The sequence below is a fragment of the Nannospalax galili genome, unplaced genomic scaffold (assembly GCF_000622305.1).
Source record: "Nannospalax galili isolate Female #2095 unplaced genomic scaffold, S.galili_v1.0 scaffold77, whole genome shotgun sequence".
Lineage (NCBI taxonomy): Eukaryota > Metazoa > Chordata > Mammalia > Rodentia > Spalacidae > Nannospalax > Nannospalax galili.
The window spans coordinates 2,292,425-2,312,700 of record NW_008341457.1 but is presented as its reverse complement, the minus strand read 5'-3'; the positions used below and the strand labels follow the sequence as shown (position 1 = coordinate 2,312,700).

Here is a 20,276-nt window from a genome sequence, read left to right as displayed (position 1 = left end):
TAAAGAATAAACACTAGCCCAGGGTGGGGTCACATCCCTGCATGGTAGCTGGGTTTAGTAGGGGTGGCCTTGGGCCCTGACCAATGGCCTGCCCAGCACTGCGCTGATTGGCCTACAGCGTGCCCTGTCTTCCCTGGCGCAGCCTCCCCTGTCCCCGATCACTCGGCTTCCGGTTTCGATCGGCGGCCAGGTCCAGCCTTGGGAGCCTGCGCCCGCATCTGCTAATTGCTCCATCCCGCCGAGGTTGGACGCCAGGGACCTGCTGGTTTCCGGCTTTGACGGGACCAAAGCGTGCGAGTTTCCTGTTTGCCGGTTGCGTCAGGGCGTCCAATCTGCTGCGGTTTCCTGCTCCAGGGGTGGGGCCACCAGCAATAAACGCTATCTTCCGGTCTCGGAGGGGCGGGATACAGCCGGCCTTCCGGGCTCTGCGACCGGCGCATGCGTACACGCTCCTCTATGCTCACCGGAGATCGCGGCGGCTGCCCAGGCAGCCTGGCGGGGACTCCCGGATTGTGGACGGTGCGGACGGGCTGCGACCGGAGCAGCGTGTTGTGGGTCTCGCTGGGATGCGGGGAGGGCGGGATCCAAGGAGGGAGGTCCATGACACGCCAGCCAGGAAGACACGAACCCCTAGGGGAGAGCCACTGCGCATGCGTGGGGGCTGGGGTACTGGTGCCGTCAGGGATGTGGATGGGCATGATTGACAGGTGAGGAAGCTGGCCAGCCAGCCTGAGACTGTTGCGGAGTCACAAAAGCGGGTGACATGCAGCTCAGGCTGACCTGAAACTCGTGGCAATCCTCCTGCCTCAGCTGGCCAATACAGGTTTTGGGGGAGTAAGGCGAAGGACTAGGAGTAAGGTCCCTGCATTCCCCCAGGAGCAGGGGGATCAGTATTGTCACTTCCCTCTTTTCCTCCCCAGTGTTTTCCCCTAGCTCCGCTGTGCCCAGAGTGACGTTGCAGAGGTCTCCTTGGGGCAGAAGCTTCTGGAAGGCTGGCCAGCCACCATGTCCACGTTCAGGCAGGAAGATGTAGAGGAGCACTATGAGATGGGAGAGGAGTTGGGCAGGTGAGTAGCTTTCAAGAGGTCGCTGTGTTCACCCCTGTCCTGTCCTTTGTCACTGTCATATGTTGAGTTATAGATCCCCAGACAGCCGTGGCCCCCTGGGTTCCTGTTCTCTGATGCACCATTGTGTGCTAGGGGGAGAGACCCTGAATACTTGAACCCCACCATTGCTACAGAGCCAGAGACTCAATCTCAGAGGTTTGCCTGCCTCTGGGTCCTGAATGCTGGGATTAAAGGCCTGGCTTTATTTTTGAGATGGGGTCTCATGTTACCCTGACTAGCCTTGAACTTTTTAAGTTTCATTTCATTTTACTCTGTGTGTGTGTGTGTGTGTATCGCAAATGGCAACTTGCAGAAGTCAATTCTTGCCTTCCACCATGTGGGTCCTGGAGATTGAACTCAGGTCCTCAGGCTTGGCAGCAAGCACATTTGTCCTCTGAGCCATCCCACAGGCCCAGGCCTTGAACTTTGGCCTTGAACTCTTGGAAGTCTCCTGGGGTGACAGGTGTGCACCACAGCATAGGACGTGCTGAGTTCTTTCTGACCTTGGAAGGTCCCCTTCTCCTTAGTTCTCTTGTTGTGGGGGCACTTGAGTCCCCCCAGTTTTGCCTGGTTAAGGAGATCTTTTCCTGCCTGGGTTGACAGTCTGTTCCTAGTAGAAAGCTGGGTTCTCCCCTGGCTGGCTCTCCTGCCTGTGTAGGCTTTCGGCTCCTCCTCTCCTGCCCCAGCCAGGCCCAACCTCACCTGGAGCCTCAGACCTTATTTGGTGAGTTCTCACCCTGGCCAGCCTTTCCCAAGCCTCATGGCCCGCCCAATGATGTCACCAATATAGAATGTAAATAAGCAGGCCAGGGAGAGTTGTAGGGACCTCCTCTGGCACCCTGACCTGCGTCCTTCTGGAATTTCCTGCACTAGCCTGCCTCCAAACTCTCAGGCTTTGACTGTGAGAATCACCAGGAGCAGCTTTGAGCAGAAGTAAGGAAATTTCCCCAGGGCTTCAGAGACACCTTGAATGCTAAAGCACCTTCTGAGAAAGCCAGCAGGACAACTGGGTCCCCAGTTGTCCCTTACATCCAGGCAAGGTCACCCACACCTGTCACTTCAGTGATGGAGAGGCAGAGACAGGATGCCAGGTTTGCTGGCCACACAGCCTTGGCTCATCAGCAAGGTCCAGGTTCAGTGAGAGACACTATGTTAAAAACACAGGGTTGGTGGCTGGAGAGATGGCTCAGCAGTTAAGAACACTGGTTGTTCTTGCAGAAGACCCTGGTTCAAATCCCAGCACCCACATGGCAGCTAACAGCTGTCCTAACTCCAGTTCCAGGGGATCCGACAGCCTCTTCTGTCCTCCATGGGCATTGTACAACACGGGTGCACTTACCTACATGCAGGCAATACACACATACACATAAGATAAAAATAATAAAATATTTTTAAAATACCAAAAAACAAAAAACGACACAGAGTTGGAGTGACCAGGGACAGCTCCTAAGGTATATCTGCACACATCAAAAAAAAACAAAAATCAGGATAATTATCCACATGGAGTCAAGCCTTAAGGATGGTTCCAGGACTCCCGGAACAACACAGTCTTCTGCTCAAGGCCTAGAGCTCAAGGCCTAGAATGGACTAATGGTGAGGTTTTTGTGTCTAACTCCTGCAAGCTGATATCTATACTTTATTATAAATGTGGTTTTAATGCCAGAGAAGGCCCCCAGGGCAGGGCACCTGCTAGGCACAGGCACCACTGAGGTACACTCTCACCACTAGTCTGGGGTTTGTATATGTTTGTTTATTTTTGTTTTATGTATTTTTTTTTAATTTTATGTGTATGGGTGTATTGCCTGCATGTATGTGAGTGCATCCGTGTCGTGCAATGCCTCGGAGGTCAGAAGATGGCTTTGGATTCCCCTGGAACTGGAGTTAAGGATAGTTTGTAGCCACCATGTGAGTTCAAGGCCAGCCTGGTCTACATAGTGAGTTCCATGTGGGTGCTGGGAATCGAACCCGAGTCCTCTGTAAAAGCAGTCAGTGCTATTAACTGCTGAGCCATCTCTCCCGCCCTGTTACTAATATTTTTTAACCTTTTGTTATTTAAATTAAAAAATATTTTACGTGTATGCATATATTGCCTGCATGTAGGTAAGTGCACCCATGTCGTGCCATGCCCATGGTGGACAGAAGAGGCTGTGGGATCCTCTGGGACTGGAGTTACAGTTGGTTGTTAGCTGCCATGTGGGTGCTGGGATTCGAACCTGGGACTTCTGCAAGAACAGCCAGTGTTCTTAACTGCTGAGCCATCTCTCCAGCCCCTCGTTATTTAAATTTTTAAATTAACTTATTTTTACTATGTGTTTGAGTGTAAATGCATGCATGTTGTACAATGCTTGCAGAGGCCAAAAGACGGTGTTGGATCCCATGGACCTGGAGTTACAGGTGGTTGTTAGCCGCCATGTGGGTGCTGGGAACTGAACCCAGGACCTCTGCAAGAGCAGCCAGTGCTCTTAACCACTCCAGGCTCCCTTTTTTTTTTTTTTTTTTTTTGTTGAGACAGGATCTCCCTGTAGCCCCAGCTGGTCTGGAACTCCCAATGTAGCCCAGGCTAGGCACAATCTCACAGAGAGACTCACCAGTCTCTGCCTCCTTAGTACTGGGATCATGGGTAAGTGCCATCACACCTGGCTATTTGTCTATTTTGTGTGTGTGTGAGTACTTGTCTGGGTGTCCATCTTACTCAGTTGCTCTCCAACATATTATTTTAGAGAAAAGGTCTCTCACTGAACCTGGAGCTTGCTGATTCAGCTAAGCTGTCTGCCCAGGGAGCCCGTCTCCATCTCCCCATGCTAGGTTGACAAATACACCCCACCACACCCGGCTTTTCATGTGCATTCTGGGAATCAAACACAGACCCTCATGGTACTTTACCCACTGGGCTGTCTCCTTAGCATCCTGGTTTTTGTATTTCTAAATGGTGGTACACGCCTTTAATCCCAGCACTCGGGAGGCAGAGGCAGGCGGATCTCTGTGAGTTCAAGGCCAGCCGGGTCTACATAGTGAGCTCCAGGGCAGCTGAGGCTACAGGGAAACCCTGTCTAAAAAAGACCCCCCCCCCAAAAAAAAAAGGTTTTCTTTAAATTTTATGTGTGTGAGTTATGGAAATCTAACTTGGGTTCTCTGCAAGAGAAGCTAGTGCTCTTAACCACTGAGCCATCTCTCTAGCCCCAGCTCCAATTCTTTGTTTTAATAGGCCAAATAAGCAGACAGGGTCTGGGTGGGGGGGCCTGCCATCCCAAGTGGAGGCAGAAGGATCAGGAGTTCGTCAGCCTCAACTACATAGCCAATTCCAGACCAGTCAGGGCTACAGGAGAACCTGTCCCTACAAAAAACAAGATCAGAATGTAAACAAAAAATGTAACTTGGTGAAGAAACACTTCCCTTGGTGTATGTGAAACTCAGTCTTCTCTCTCTCTCATACACAACACACATACACACACACACACACATACACACACACACACACACCCTCTGGCTTCTGTCGGGGGGCTGAGAGCCTAGGATCTGCTCCATGTTCTGTGAGTGGCACCTGGCCTGTGGGGAAGGCCCCAGCTCCATGATTACCTCCATCTTTGCGGCCCTGGCTGGCTCCTCTCATCTGAAGTGTGGGTGACAGTGGCACCTGCCTCAGCAGCTCATCCCTGAGCCCTCCTCCATGTCATGTCCTGCTCACAGCTGCATCTCAGATGTTCAGGGAAACTGGCACATCCTCAGAAGGGCCACTACTGAGCTAGAGGGAGCGCAGCCCTGTCCCCAGCACACCTCAGTCTCTCTGAGGGCCTGGCTACCAGCCCTGGGCCGTCCCTGGGCTCGGTGGATGTGGTGAACAGCGTGCTCTCTGTATGTGTGTATGTGCCATGGATGTCAGAGGACAACTTGCAGTCAGTTCTTCCAGCATGTGGGTTTCCTGGGGATCAAACTGAGGTTCTCAAGCTTAGCAGCAAGCTTCTACCTGCTGAACCCTTTTGCCAGCTCCATGTTTTTGAGACAAGCTCTCACATAGCCCAGGCTGGTCTTGAACTGTCTGCTGACAAGGATGACCCTGAGCTCCTGATCCTCCTGCCTCCATCTCCCAGGTGCTGGGGTGACGGGTGGGGGCCAATGTGTCATTATGTATGTGCAGAGGGCAGAAGTTGAGGTGTTGGGTTTTTTTTTGTTTTGTTTTGTTTTGTTTTTTTATTTTTGTCAGATCCCCTAGAACTGGAGTTATGGAGGATTGTTGGCTGCCGTGTGGGTGCTGGGATTTGAACCTGGGTCTTCTGCAGGACCAGCCAGTGCTCTTAACCGCTGAGCCATCTGTCCAATCCCTCCACCTTGTTTTTTGAGACAGGGTCTCCCTGTAGTCCCAGCTGGCCTGGAACTCACTATGTAGATCAGGCTGAGCCGGATCTTTTATAGAGATCCCCCTGCCTCTGCCTCCTGAGTGATGGGATTGAAGGCATGCATGAGCATGCTTGGCTTGCACACTCAAGTGAGCACTTCCCCCAGGGCATTTCCCCCAGTGTGGGTCATGGGGCAACTCTACTGCTGTAGAAACACCTGGCAGCTGCTCTCCTGTTTCACACTGGCATCCCACCATTTGGGGATAGACAGTGCCCAGGTACTGAGCATCCCCCTGTCCCCTGCAGTGGTCAGTTCGCCATCGTGCGCAAATGCCGGCAGAAGACAACAGGCAGGGAGTATGCGGCCAAGTTCATCAAGAAGCGGCGCCTGTCATCTAGCCGGCGTGGCGTGAGCCGGGAGGAGATTGAGCGGGAGGTGAGCATCCTGCGCGAGATCCGCCACCCCAACATTATCACTCTGCACGATGTGTTTGAGAACAAGACAGATGTGGTACTGATCCTGGAGCTGGTGTCGGGTGGTGAGCTCTTCGATTTCCTGGCCGAGAAGGAGTCGCTGACTGAGGATGAGGCCACGCAGTTCCTCAAGCAGATCCTTGATGGAGTCCACTACCTGCACTCCAAGCGTATCGCCCACTTTGACCTGAAGGTGGGTGCAGCCAGCGGAGGATGGAGGGGGGTCCCTCATCTTCCAGGCTCACCCTGGCTCATCCTGCACCTGCCTCACCCTGCACACCGAGCCCTCTGTACCCCACCCCATTCACCCCTTACCCTTTCATACAACACCCCCCCCAGCCCGAGAACATCATGCTGCTGGACAAGCATGCTGCCAGCCCGCGCATCAAACTCATTGACTTTGGCATCGCACACAAGATTGAGGCTGGCAATGAGTTCAAGAACATTTTTGGCACACCAGAGTTCGTAGGTGAGACTACAGGGCTGGGGGGAGGGGGACACTGGCGGGTGGGGCTAGCTGTTCTGCACCCCTCAGCCTGACCCTGCCACCCCTGCCCTGTCCCCACAGCCCCCGAGATTGTCAACTATGAGCCACTGGGCCTGGAGGCTGATATGTGGTGAGTAAAGTCAGGGACAGGGCCTCAGCCTGCCCCACGCTCCCCACACCCTCCCCATTCTCCACCTGCTGTCCCCAATATGCTCCCAACATCTTCCCCATCCATGCTGTGACCCCAAGTGTGCCTTGTGCTCCCCATGCCCTCTCTTGTCTTCCACCTGCTGTCTCCACTGTGCTCTGTGCTCCCTGAGCTCTCTTCCACCTGTGAGCTGGGACCAAGGTTGGACAGCTGGAGAGGGTATGGGACGTGGATGGCTGGGCAGGAGGAGAGATGAGGCCCCTCTCATCCTTGGAGGGGCCCCATCCCACAGAGGTGCAGAGCAGGGTCGGGGCTTCACTTACCCCCCAGCCCAGGGTGGCATGAGCTCTGCAGGCGGCCAAGCCCATGCTGTGTAGGTGACAGCTCTTGGGGTGGGGGGGAGTCTTAGAACTCAGAGGACAGGGACTGCCCAGAGCCAGGGTGGGTCAAGATGTGACAGGCCAGGGCCGCCCCCGAGATCCCATCAACCTGCCGTCCTACCTCAGCTTCCCTGTGCTTGACCCTGACCAGACCTCTAGGCCCCATGGTCCTCTAGAGGAGGCCCTGGGTTCTGGGCACAGGTGCTGCCAGTGCTGCACTGACCTATCTCTTGTTTCCTGCAGGAGCATTGGGGTGATCACCTACATTCTGTAAGTTCTTGGGGTGGACCCCATCATCCATCCCTACCTGCCTAGAGGCATCCATACCCCCAGCCCCTCACTGGGGATTCTAGGCTGTCACTCTACCCTGAGCCACGCCCCCAGTCCCTCACTGGGGACTCTAGGCTGTCACTCTACCCTGAGCCACGCCCCCAGTCCCTCACTGGGGACTCTAGGCTGTCATTCTACCCTGAGCCACGCCCCCAGCCCCTCACTGTCACCTCTAAGCTCAGCAGATGGTGGTCCCTTTGCTGGATGTTTTTGGGGTGGGTGGGCAGAGACTCGAGTCATCCTTTCCTCCTCCTTGTGGCCTGTGGTGGTCACCTTGCACCACTTGACTGGCGATATGAGGGAGGAGTCTGCAGTAGCTTCCCATGGCCACCAGTGGCCACCATCATTCAGCCCTATGTCCCCTGCAGCCTGAGTGGGGCATCTCCGTTCCTGGGTGAGACCAAGCAGGAGACACTGACCAACATCTCAGCTGTGAACTACGACTTCGACGAGGAATACTTCAGCAGCACCAGCGAGTTGGCCAAGGACTTCATCCGCAGGCTGCTTGTCAAAGACCCCAAGTAGGGGTGCAGGGCAGGGGCATGGGGTGCATGAGGGATGGGGGGCGTGGCTGGGACTGTGGGGACTGTGGTTCAGGTCACTCCATTTGTTCATTTTTTTAGATAGTGTCTTACGTAGCCCAAACTGGCTTTCAAACTCTGATCCTCGTGGCTCCCCCTGCTGAACTTACTGGCTTCAGAGGGCCAGGGATCAGCAGTGGGGTATCCTGCACTGCTTGAGGGGTGATGGGGATGCTTGCTTTTTGCCCCATCCCCTGTCACTCTCCTATGGGAAGATGGGGCTGGAGACACGAGTGCAGCTCCCCAAAGCACAGACAGGATGAGAGATGCATATGTGTCACTAGGGGGGGGCAGAGGGGAAAGGGACATGTGTGCCACTGGGGTCAGAGGGAACAGGGACGTATTGTGTCACTGGGGTCAAAGGGGATGGGGACATGTGTCTCTCACTGGGTGCTCATGGGACAGGACAGGTGTGACCCACTGTGTTGTCTGGCAGGAGGAGGATGACCATCGCCCAGAGTCTGGAGCACTCCTGGATCAAGGTGAGACCCGTCTGGGTGCCTGGTTTCTGCAGGTCCCAGAGGGTGGGGTGGGGTCCTTGCTGCAACCTGTGCCTGTCCTTCAGGCCATCCGGCGGCGTGGGGCGCGCAGCGAGGACAGTGGGCGGCGGCCAGAGCGGCGGCGGCTGAAGACCACGCGGCTGAAGGAATACACCATCAAGTCGCACTCCAGCATGCCGCCCAACAACAGCTACGCCAGCTTCGAGCGCTTCTCCAAGGTGCTGGAGGAGGTGGCTGCGGCCGAGGAGGGGCTGCGGGAGCTGCAGCGCGGGCGCAGCCGCTGTCGGGAGGACGTGGCGGCTTTGCAGGCGGCAGCGGAGCAGCGGGAGGCGCGCATGCGCGATGGCAGCGCGGGGCTGGGCCGTGACCTGCGGCGCCTGCGGCAGGAGTTGCTGCGCTCCGAGGCCCTGCGGCGGCAGGCACAGGACGAGGCCCGTGCAGCTGTGCAGGGCGCCGGCGGCCTCAAATGGCGCCTCGGTCGCCTGGAGAAGCGCTACGACGCGCTGGCCGCACAGCTGGCATCCGAGATGCGCTTCGTGCGCGACTTGGTGCAGGCGCTGGAGCAGGAGAAGCGGGAGGCCGGGGACTGCGGGCTGCGCTAGGGTGAGCCCGCCGGGTCAGCCGCAACCACCCTGGGCACCCGAAACCACGGCCACTTGCAGCCGCCTACAGTCACCCCGCCGCGGCCGGCCACCGTGGCCACCGGCAACGACCTACGGCTACCCAAAGCCACCCGCAGCCACATGCAACCACCCCGGGTCCCCAGGCCCGCACCTTCCGGCCACCCTGCCTCTGTGCTCCACCCCTACTGGGCCTGTGGATGCACCCTGCGGGCAGGTGGCCTCTCACAGGCCAAGGTGGCCCTGGCCAACCCTGCCCATACCCACTCTGCACAAAAAGTGGCTGCCACATGACACCAGGCCCGCCCCCGAGTACTGGAGTCTGTGACATTGGCCAGTGCTGGACTCTGTCCTCTTGAGGCTCAGTGGTCCCCCTGCCACCACCAGCACTCCCTGTGGTCCACAGCTCTGGCCTGTGCCCCTGACAGCACCATGGGGACCAGTCACCCATTCCTCTGTCCTCTAGATCACTAACCCATCCCACTGTCCCCAAACCCCGGTAGCTCAGCTGTACAGAGCACCACCTTGCACCACTAGGTGCCACACCAGGGAACTGTCCCCAATGAGTTCCTCTAGGGCCTGAGGCCAGGACTGTGATGAGGCCTGGTCCCCTGTGGGGGGCAACACCTCACATGCCCTGCAAGCCCAGTGTGACATGTCCTCAGTGCAAGCCAGAATAAAGCTGCCTTCCACCAGGTTCCTACTTGTGTTTCAGGCCCCAGTGAGCACCACTAGGCATCATGGCCTGTGTGTTCTTACCCAGCTGTGCTCAGGACAGTGGGTGCAACCTGAAGGTCACCAGTCATCCCCAGGAGAGGCCTCTGGGTGGGTCCTGGGTCACAGGGGCCTCTACCACCTCACAAGACCACTGACAAACACAGTTCAGCTCAGTCCTCTAAGGGTGGCAGAGGCCTGTCAGACATCCAGCTCCCTGGTTTCTCCCTGCAGAGCTGTTTCCAATGAGATGTCTCACATCCAAGATTCACCTGCTAAAAATGTAAAATCCAAGATTTCACTGCACTATCACACAGCCCCGAACAGGAGCTGGAGCTGATACGAGCCACAGTGTGGAGGGACCTCAGGGACACGCTCAGTGAGAGACCCAGACACAAAAGGTCACACGGAATTACAGAGACAGGAAGTGGATCCATTGGGGACTGTGAAGGGAACTTTAATGTAACAAATATTCTGGGGTTAAGCATGGTGGTCACATGACAAGCTGGAGAGACAGGCAGGAGGAGCACATAAGGCCAGCGTGGGTGACACATCCAGTCTCAGGAACCAAAACAGCCAGGCCCCTCTTGCAAGCCCTGAGCAGCCAGCCAGTCGGTCCCTGAAGTCATCCAGCCTGGTGTCCCCACTTTGGGGAGCTCACATCACCTACCAGCCACTAACCCCATGTCCCCCACCACTGACGCAGCCCTTCTGGTCTCGCCCATAGTCTAGCTGCATTTCACATGGCAAGTGTGGGCAGGTGTGTGGTGAAGCACTAGGCTTCTGTGTTGGGGGAGGAAATTAAATCTGAAGGGTTGGACGGGATGCCTCTCAGCACCTTGGAGGCCTGGTCCTGGGTCCTGGGATCCCATTTTCTACTTCCTTGCCATAATAAAAACCAGGGATCATATCTGTCCGTCCTCACTAGGGGGCAGCAGAGAACGCAACCCCAGTCATCTTCAGAGGCCCAGAGATAGCAGCTTTGGGAGGAAGATTTCTTTTGACTCACTGTTTTAGGCCCTGGGCCTGGCAGCCACTTGTCCTCTTGAAAATGAACAGGAAGTAGAGACCTGAGACAAAGCAGGGCAGGTGTAACCTTCAAATGTCCACCCTAGGGGTAACTTCTACCAGCTTGAACCCTCCTAGAGGCCCAGCAGCCTCCAAAATAATACCAGGAGACAATGATCAAATGTTTAAGACACAAGCCAGTGGGGAATCTTCCAGATTCAAGCCATGATGTAATACAGAGTGGACTATTAGCCAAGGAAAGTCATTCTGACACTCACTCTGACACCTCCCTTGGCTGCTCCTTAGAAGTGAGAAGGAGCATGTAATACCCAGGGCCACCTTCCCTTTCATTACCATTGAACTTAACGGCAGGATAGAGCTACATCGTATAACTGATAAGACACAGCTGGAAACTCAAGTGCTATGTCATCTTTAAAACCCTGTAGGGCCTCCTTGGCCTCTCTTTTGTTCTTAGTGAAAAGGAACATGTGATAGAGACAGCCATTCCTCCCATTTCTTTGCCATTGTACTGAATTAACTTAGCTAGACCTATAGTGTTTACTAAGGGAAAGTTGCAAACTCAGGCGATATGTCATTTTCGAGGATGTGATGCTCAATGACATAAATGAGATGCAGAAGGGCACACACCACAGACTCCCACTCCCAGGAGGTCCAGAGTCCTCAGAGCTACAGGGACAGGAAGTGGAGGGTGGGTGTCAGGGGCTCAGGAGGGGGTTGAATTAGTGTGGAATGGGGACAGAGCTTCAGTGTTGGGGGCATGGAAGGTTCTGGAGATGGATGGTGGGAACAGCCACACAGCCTGTATTTAATCCACTAAAACGCACATTGATGGCTGAGACAGCCAATTGCATGTTGCGTATGCACACGCACCACAAACACACCACACGCACGCACACACATGCACATACACACGCTCACGCACACAATTTCTGTGCTTACAATGTGGGTTTAAAATTTTTATGTGTGAGTGTTTTGTCTGCATGTATGTAAGAGCACCATGTGTATGCAATGCCCATAGAGGCAAGAAGAGGATGTCAGATTCCCTGGAACTGGCATTACAGAGGTTCTTAGCTGCCATGTGGGTGCAGGGAATTGAATCCAGGTCTGCAAAAGCAGACAGTGCTCTTAACCACTGAGCCATCTCTCCAGCTCCATACTCTGGTTTTAAATTGTTTCAACAGGACGTAGTGGCACACACCTGCCACACCAGCACTTAGGAGGCTGAGGCAAGACAATTGCATGTTTGAGGCCAGTCTGGGCTACATAGACACTGTCTCATAAGATAGGAGAGAGGGGCTGAAAAGCTTGTTCAGTGGTTTAAAGCACTGGCTGTTCTTGCAGAGGACCCAGGCTTTGTTTCCCAGCACCCACATGGTGGTTAACAACTGTCCATAACACCAGTTCCAGGGGATCTGATGCGATGTCCTCTGGCCTCTGTGGGCATTATACACACATGGCACACTTACAGACATGCAGGCTCAACACTCATACACATAAAAATAAATTTAAAGAATGTTTAAGTAGCTGTAGGCACCCTGTCACAGTTGAGTGAAACCTGGGTAGAGCTGCAGACATGGTGAGACATTCTAGAACCCAGAGCCTCAGGCTGGACAGGGACAGGAGTGCCAGTGGCCTGGTAGCCACTGGCTCAGCAGATCCTGTTTCAGTCACTGGCTCTTCATCCCATTAACGAGGCCAGCTGTGTGGCCCCAGGATGACGCAGATAGCTAGACATCTGATAACGACATGTGGAAGCAAAGAGAATTATGCCTGACTCAACAGACACAGCCAAGGGAACAGCACGTCGCCCACCGTGCCTCACCTCTGGGGGAGACGGAAGCCATCGGAGATGCCCTGTGCCGACTCTAGGCCTGTAAGATGAGGCTGGCTGGTTCTGACCAAACTGACCCTGGATCCTAACAAACTTTTAGTTTTTTGAGACAGGGTCTCCCTGTAGCCCCAGCTGGCCTGGAACTTGCAATATATACCAGGCTGACTTTGATCTCACTGAGATCCACATGACCCTGCCTCCTGAGTGCTGGGGTTAAAGGCTTGAGTCACCACACCCAGCAATTCATTCTTTATGGCTGAATAATATTCAATTTTCTATCATGCTGGTTAATGCTGTCAGCTTGATAGGATCCAGAATCACCATGGAGACAAGACTCTGGGCCTGTCTGTGAGGGGGTTTCTAGATTAGGTTAATCGAGGAGGGAAGACCGCCCTGAATGTGGGCTGCGCCATCCCTGGGCTGGGGTCCTGGACTGAATGAAAAGGAGAAAATGAGCTGAGTGCCAGCATGCAGCTCTCTCTGCTTCCTGACTGCATATGCAATGGGAGCAGTTGCCTCACCCTCCTGCCGCCATGACAGACTGTGTGCCCTTGAACCAGAATAAACCTTTCCTCACTTTTAAGTTGTGTCAGGTGTTGTCAGAGTAATGAACAGAGTAACTAAAACATATACATACTATGGTCTCTCCTCTCTCTCTCTCTCTCTCTCTCTCTCTCTCTCTCTCTCTCTCTCTCTCTCTCTCTCTCTCTCTCTCTCTCTCTCTCTCTCTCTCTCTCTCTCTCTCTCTCTCTCTCTCTCTCTCTCTCTCTCTCTCTCTCTCTCTCTCTCTCTCTCTCTCTCTCTCTCTCTCTCTCTCTCTCTCTCTCTCTCTCTCTCTCTCTCTCTCTCTCTCTCTCTCTCTCTCTCTCTCTCTCTCTCTCTCTCTCTCTCGTCTGTTTCAACTGGGTCTTATATAGCCTGGACTGGCCTCTAACTTGCTATGTAGCCCAAGAAGACCCTGAACTGCTCCTCCTGCTCCCAGCTCCTGAGTGCTGGGGTGACAGGCATGAGCCACCACACCTGATTTATGTTTGGGAGGACCTCTCCCCCTATGATCTTCCACAGCCTCTTGTAGGCCAGAGAGTCCTGCTGTTGGACATCTGCCCCACCCATGATGGAATGGGGAGCAGGTGCAGGGAGCAGGCCCTGTGCCTGGCCATGTTCATGAGCACCCATCCCCTGACCAAACTCGGACAAGATGCCACTGTGCTATTAATAACTGGGTCTGGCCAGGCAGCAGGTGGCACATCTATAAAGCCAGGCTCGTCAGCCCTGAGCGGCTCCTTCAGCCCTGAGACCTTTAAGAAAAGTAAGTACCCAGACCATGGCCTCTTCTCAACCCTCGTCCGGCCCCACTTGGCTGCAGTGACCTCCAAAAGTTGAAAAGAACTGTGTTAAAACAAGACGCCCCCGCTGGCCTGTCTGAAGGGTGAACGATACACAGACCCTCATGGTCCTGAGCGGTTCATCCAAACAATGGGTGGAAGAGAGAGGGGGACATCCTCCATCCCGTCCCCCGTCAGCCCAAGAATGCATGCACGTCTCAGTGTGGGTGGTAAACGGCTGGGAACCAAAGAGGGGCCTCCCTGCCTCTGGGTCTGTGGCTTCGTGGGATTTTATAGTTTAGAAGCAACTTTATTTTGAGACAGTCTCACTGCGTAGCCCAGGCTGGCCTGGCACTCCCTATGTAGCCCAAGTTGGACTTGATCTCAGAGATCAACTTGCCTCTGCCTCCGAGTGCTGGGGTGACAGGTGTGCACCACCACACCCAGCTAAAGGCATCTTAGTGGTGGCCCTGCTTGCATAGGGGGACCCGGAGGTGTGTCCCCAACCTCCACCATCTGTCTAGACCCATTTGCCAAAGACCTACTGGTAGCTAGAGAGGAAACAAGGCGGGTCGTGTCTCAGAAAACCCTCAATTGTCTTTTCTGTGTAGACTTGGGGGGGACGGGTGACACAGGGACAGCTGAGGCCAGTGGTTGTCTCTGTCTCCTACCATCAGCTCCTCCCCTTTGGCCTTGGCTGGTCCCCGACTCAGCTTCAAGGATATCCCTCCCTTCCTGGCCCTTAGGGACCTGGCCTCTGGTGCCTGGTGCTCTTTGCATGTGGCAGTGTGGGCCCAGGTGGGGCCCTGGGTGTAACTGCTGATTAAGAGCCCAGCTCAGTGATGACAGAAGTATGGGGGTTGACAGGAGACACAGCATGGAAGGGGGAAGGCCACCCTGTCACCCGCCTCCATCTCCAAGCCCAGGGCTGTGTGGCAGCTCAGGGCACGTTGGACCAGGGGCAACAATCTTAAGTCCCAGGAACTAGGGAGATGACTGTGCGGCTGAAGAACTTTAGTTCCTCATAAACGTGAGGACCTGCCTTCAAACGGCCAGATCTCATGCCAAGCTGGACCCAGTGGGCTGAGTCTGTCATTGCCTATGTTGAGTTGGGGAATGAGGCAGGAGAAATCCTGAAAGCCCTGGGACTGGAGTTACAGACAGTAGTTAGCTGCCATGTGGGTGCTGGGATTTGAACCTGGGTCTTCTGCAAGAACAACCTAGCCTAGGGCGCACAGCTGCAAGCCACAAGAGACCCGGTTGCAAACAGGGTGGAAAGGAGGGTCCATCAAATGACTCTCTGCAGGACAGGCAACTCCAAGGCCCTTCCTCCTCTCTGTCAGTTGGGGCCCAACTCCACGGGTCAAGGTGGGGACACCCCCCTCCCCAGGCAGGGGACCTGACAGGCAGCTAAGTTCCTCAGGGCTAGGGAAGAATTTGGCTTGGAGAGGTGTCAGGCACAAGACTTGTGCTGTGGCCCTTGTGTGTCATGGCAGGGTGTCCTAGGCCTGGAGGGTCCTAAGGAGCATTCCCAGCCTCCACCCACTCCACACCAGGAGCTCCTAGAGCTGCAACAGCCATACATATCCTCAGATGCCACCCCAGGGCCCCAAGGAAGAGAGATTGCTGTTTTTTTCTGGTTTTGAGACAGGGTCACATATGGGCTGGCCTCCAGCTCACTATGTAGCTCAGGCTGTCTTGAGCTCCTGATCAACTCCCAAGTGTTGGGGTGACAGGCAAGCACAAACACACCCAAAATTCCCAGACCTGAGTTTGAATCTTGACTTTGCTGAGTGACTCTGGGGAGGTCGTATTCCCTCTCTGATCTCTACAAACCTGGAACATGCTACAAGCAGTTTCAAAACTCATTGATCCCCAAAACAGGAACCAACCTTCCCAGGATGTCTGGGTTGGGGAGAGGGGGAGTGGTGATCCTTGAGGACATGGAACTTTCAAAGTTGAATTTGAGTATGTTCCAGAGAGACTGAGTGAGCTGATCAGCCCAATACTACTGTTATTATCTTTTAAAATAATATGTGTGTGTGTATATGTGTGTGTATGTGTGTGTGTGTGCACGCGCACACACATAAGGTAAGAGGAAAACTTGCAGAAGTCAATTCCCTCCTTCCAACATGTGGGTCCTGGGGATTGAACTCAGGTTGTCAGGCTTGGCAAGAAGCCCCTTTACCTGCTGAGCCATCTTGCCAGCACCCAGTGAATAACAACCAACATATCTCAGTGGCCAGGCAGAATTGGCTGCCCTGAAACCACCTTTCCCATGTCCCATGTCTCATGATGAACTATTTTGGGGACAGTGACCAGCAGATCAGCCTGACTGTGCATGCCTGGGACAAAGTCCCAAGTTTGGCAAGACTGCTCAGTCCCTGGAGGGCAAAGGGACTTCACTAAGTGCCTGGTGCTGAAGTTGAATCCTTGTGACCATCCACACAGGGCCTCCTCTCAGGGTGATGGTGGATACCTTTAACTGCACAGGTGAGTCTTAGTCGTGTGGCTACTCTCATTGCTATGGACAGAAACAGGCTGTCCATCTCACCCACACAGGGGTGGGGAGGGGAGGGAGGACTTCCAAAAGTCAAGAAAAGTGAAATCTACTCTGGAGGCTGAGGTAGGAGGATCAGGAGTTCAGGGTCATCCTCAGCTACAGAACCAGTTCAAGGCCAGCCTTGGCTACATGAGACCCAGTCCCCGCAAAGAAACAAACAATCACCTAAGGTTGAAATCTGCATAAATCAAGTGTCATAAAATTGAATATATATATATATATATTTGTGAGATAGTCTCATATAGCCCAGGAAGGCCTCATAGTTGATAGTTAGTGATGACTATCCATCATCAAACCACCATTTATTCATCAGCTCATGCATCCATCCACCCACCCACACACACACCCATCCACCCACCCACACACCCACCCACCCACCTGTCCACTCATCCACACGTCCATCTGTCCAACCCCTATTTCCCTGACCATTTATCCATTCATCCATCCGCCCATTCACCCATCCACCCAACCATTCATCCATCCACACATTTACCCATCCATCCATCCACCTGTCCATCTGTCTACCTGTTCACCCATCCACTTGTCCATCTGTCCATCTACCCATCAACCCATCCACTCATCCACCCATCCATCCATCCACCCATCCACCCATCCATCTGTCCATCCATTTACCCATCCACTCATCCATATGTCCATCTGTCTATCCACCCACCCACCACTGAAGTATCTTTTTCTCCCTCCATAACTGAAATTGTATTTCCCCAGGTGGCTATGAGGTGTTGCCTTCAAGTCAAAGAATTGAATCTTGGGAAACTAGATTCAAATCCAGGCTTTACGAAGTTTCCCTGAGCCTTAGTTTCCTCTTCCACGAAATGGAAGTGTAAACTGTCACTGAGAGGCTGTGTGCAGTCCAGCAGACGTGGGTATCTGTGGGTGAGGGGACAGCCTGGGTTCCTGGACAGCAAGCACATGCTTTCTGGTTAATCAGGAGAGATTCCACATAAACTTACAAAGCTACATGGGCTTTGGTCACTGGACCTTGAAGAGGGAGATTTGGCCAAGAGAAAGGAAATCCTCAGGCCCTTCCTGAAGAATCTGCCAGAATCTCAACCTTCTGTAGCAGAGCAGTGATCAGGCTGCAAATAGCTGTTTGCTGTGTGACTTTGGGTACCACAGCAGCCTCTCTGTGCTTGTGAAAATTGGGAGACAAAGTGTCCTGCCTCAGTCAAGTTTGCATGAAATATATCCTTAGGGGAAACTGAGGCCCAGGGACACATCAACAGAGTTCCAAAGATGTGGAGACTGTCAGTATCCAGGGGCTCACAGAGTCAACCTCAGAGGCCACCAGAGACCCAGCAGAGGGGACCCAAGGGTCATTCCACAGAACACACTGGGCATGAGGGGTTATAAAAACAGGATTGAGTTTAATATTGACTTGGTGGTAAGTCAAGGGGGTGTGCCCAGGTGGATGCCAGAGCCCCACGACACCGAGTTGAGTGAACATTTGTTGTCCTGTGTACACATTCCCCAGAGGGGAACGGCCACAGCATCCAGCCAGGACAAGCCAGACCTGGCCATTCTATGTCTGGAATCAAACCTGGTGCCCCGAGTCTTCATCCTAGAAGCTGTTCAGCAATGTGTTCTGAACATCTTCCAGAACCTGATGGAAGAGTTCCTCCCGGGACTTCATGCCGTCTAAACACACTGAAACCAGAAATGGCACGGATCAGGGCTGGGCCCAGGCGGGAGGCTTGAGTGGACTGCTGGGTCAGGAAGGAAGCAAGGAAGACCAAGAGAGACTCACAGAGGGACCTCCAGGTTTCCCAGTGGGAGTGGGGCTGACCTAGGGTTAGAATATGGGTAGGACCCACTTTGGGACTTACCCACTTCCACTCCGTCCCGCTCCATCTCCTGTTTGTACTTCTGGTACATGGGCCACACGTGGCCGTCAAAGAGGCCAGGGGGATCAGGGACCGTATAGTTACGCTTACTGAAGAGAGCAAGAAAAAACAATGGACTGGTCAAGGGTGGCACCAGCACCTGATGGATACCACGGTCTGTGTGACCATGTTCCTCATGCTGCCTGCCCCCTACCTCCTCCTCCTCTTGCATTCTTCATACGGGACAGTCAGGAAGTAGCGACGACTATACAGGTCCAGCAGGGGCCTGGGGAGGGGTTTGAGGGACATGGTCAGCTGACATCTTGGTAACAACCCCACACATCCTCCCACTCCCCCATCTAGAAAGGCACAGAGAGGTCAACCATGCTACCCTAGGTCACACGGCAGGGCCTGAACCCCTTTGGTCTGAGAAGACTGAGATTCTAGAAGGTTCTCCGAGTCTTCCTAGGGCAGGACACATTGCTTACTTGTAGCTGTATAGTAGGAAACCTTCGATCAGCAGTATGTGGGTACCCGGGTCGTGGGGCTGGAGGGTAACCCCATGTGCCCGGGCGAACTTCTGAGGTTTTTTTACCCAGGCCTTCACGGTGCCCAGCATGGCTTCCATATCTAAAGATTCAAGCACTGGGTAGGGGGAGAGAGGAGGGGTTTAGAGTAAGGCTTGGACCCATGGAGGACTCTGTGGGTGGGGGACAATGGAGTGACTGTCCTTACCATCCCACTGTTTGAATCCATCATCCCCAACTGGTATTTGGTCCTGAGGCTGAAACACAGGAGTGTAAGCCCAGGGCTCAGACTTGCCCAGCTCACCTCACCTTTGGGTTTCCTAGAGTGTGTAGTGGGGACACACAGAGAGGGGTTTGCCGACCACCCCCCAAAGCCACCAACCCACAGGTGCCAAGGTTCTGAGTCTGTTGGGGGAGCAGGCTGACTCTCTCTCTGCCCTTCATTCCTTTTGAGTCCAGTTTAAATATTTTGTTTATTTATTTTTATTTTTATTTTTTGGTCTTTTTGATACAGGGTCTCCCTGTAGCCCCAGCTGTCCTGGAACTCACTATGTAGACCAGGCTGGCCTCGAACTCACAGAGATCTGCCTGCCTCTGCCTCCATAGTGCTGGGATTAAAAGCATGCGCCACCACGCCCGGCCATTTATTTATTTTTAAATGTTATGTGTATGAGTGTTTTGCCTGCATGTGTATAAGTGTACCATGTGCATGCAATCCCCACAGAGACCAGAGAGGGTGTTGGATTCTGGAACTGGCGTTACAGATGGTTGTTAGGTGCCATGTGGGTACTGGGAACTGAACCCAGGTCCTCTGCAAGAGTAATCAGTGTTCCTAACCACAGAGCCAGTTCTCTAACTTCTTGAGCTAATTTTATAGAAGGGAAAGTAGAAGTGCAAAGGATTATGGATAAAAAACAAGCTGGAAACAGTACAGCTAACCCTCCCTCTCTCAGTCAGCCTAATGGGGTCCCCAGTATAGGGGGATTACTTTGGGAATATGTTGGGCTCATACAGTCAGGGTCCACCCCACCCCCCTACACCCTGCACCCCCTCCAGCCCTCTTCCACCCTCCATCCCTCAGTGGCCACCTTGAAGAAGTCATCTTGATGAATCACACAGCAGTTGGGCAGTGCCTTCTGGAGGCTGTTAGTCAGAGTGGTCTTGCCACCATTGGTCATACTGTAAAAACACGGTGTGTGAGGCTGCTGGGCACGGGGAAGTGTGTCGAACCATGCCCAAGCCTCATGTGGCTAGGCCAGCACTCACTGCTAAGCTGTGCCCCAGCCCATAAAGCTATTTATTTCTGTTATTCATTGTGGGTACGCGTGTGGAGGTCAGAAGACAACCTGTGAGAGTCGGTTCTCTCCTTCCACCGCGTGCACCCCGGGGATCAAACTCAAGTCCTGAGGCTTTGCTGCAGGCATCTATACCTGCTGAGCCATCTTGAGGGCCCGAGCTATATATTTATTTTATTTTATTTTATTTT

General features: G+C 53.8%; 2 protein-coding genes across 6 annotated transcripts in view; one reads left to right on the top strand and one right to left on the bottom strand.

Moving 5' to 3' along the window:
• Positions 1-374: 374 nt before the first annotated feature.
• On the top strand, positions 375-9,657 carry Dapk3 (death associated protein kinase 3). Of its 4 annotated transcripts, none has more exons than XM_008837073.3 (9): positions 375-519; positions 921-1,067; positions 5,747-6,107; positions 6,254-6,383; positions 6,483-6,531; positions 7,173-7,199; positions 7,628-7,780; positions 8,277-8,322; positions 8,406-9,657. In XM_008837073.3, exons 2-9 carry the CDS (start codon positions 1,006-1,008, stop codon positions 8,940-8,942), a joined length of 1,365 nt encoding a protein of 454 aa, XP_008835295.1. In that variant the 5' UTR covers positions 375-519; positions 921-1,005; the 3' UTR covers positions 8,943-9,657. The 4 variants fall into 4 exon arrangements, with proteins under 4 accessions (XP_008835295.1, XP_017654654.1, XP_008835296.1 ...); XM_017799165.2 differs by having other exon boundaries at positions 405-551; XM_008837074.3 differs by lacking the exon at positions 375-519 and adding an exon at positions 587-707.
• Positions 9,658-17,780: 8,123 nt separating this feature from the next.
• Nmrk2 (nicotinamide riboside kinase 2) overlaps positions 17,781-20,276 on the bottom strand; it is a 4,437-nt gene continuing 1,941 nt past the window's right edge. The window contains exons 2-7 of one of the 2 annotated variants that reach the window (XM_029565499.1): positions 19,879-19,969; positions 18,999-19,047; positions 18,752-18,908; positions 18,478-18,549; positions 18,267-18,400; positions 17,781-18,087 (exon numbers count right to left, since the gene is read on the bottom strand). In XM_029565499.1, the coding sequence (XP_029421359.1) occupies positions 18,002-18,087; positions 18,267-18,400; positions 18,478-18,549; positions 18,752-18,908; positions 18,999-19,047; positions 19,879-19,969 (589 nt within the window). In that variant the 3' untranslated portion in view covers positions 17,781-18,001. The remainder of the gene's footprint in view (positions 18,088-18,266; positions 18,401-18,477; positions 18,550-18,751; positions 18,909-18,998; positions 19,048-19,878; positions 19,970-20,276) is intronic. The other variant, XM_008837072.2, reaches the window with a different exon arrangement.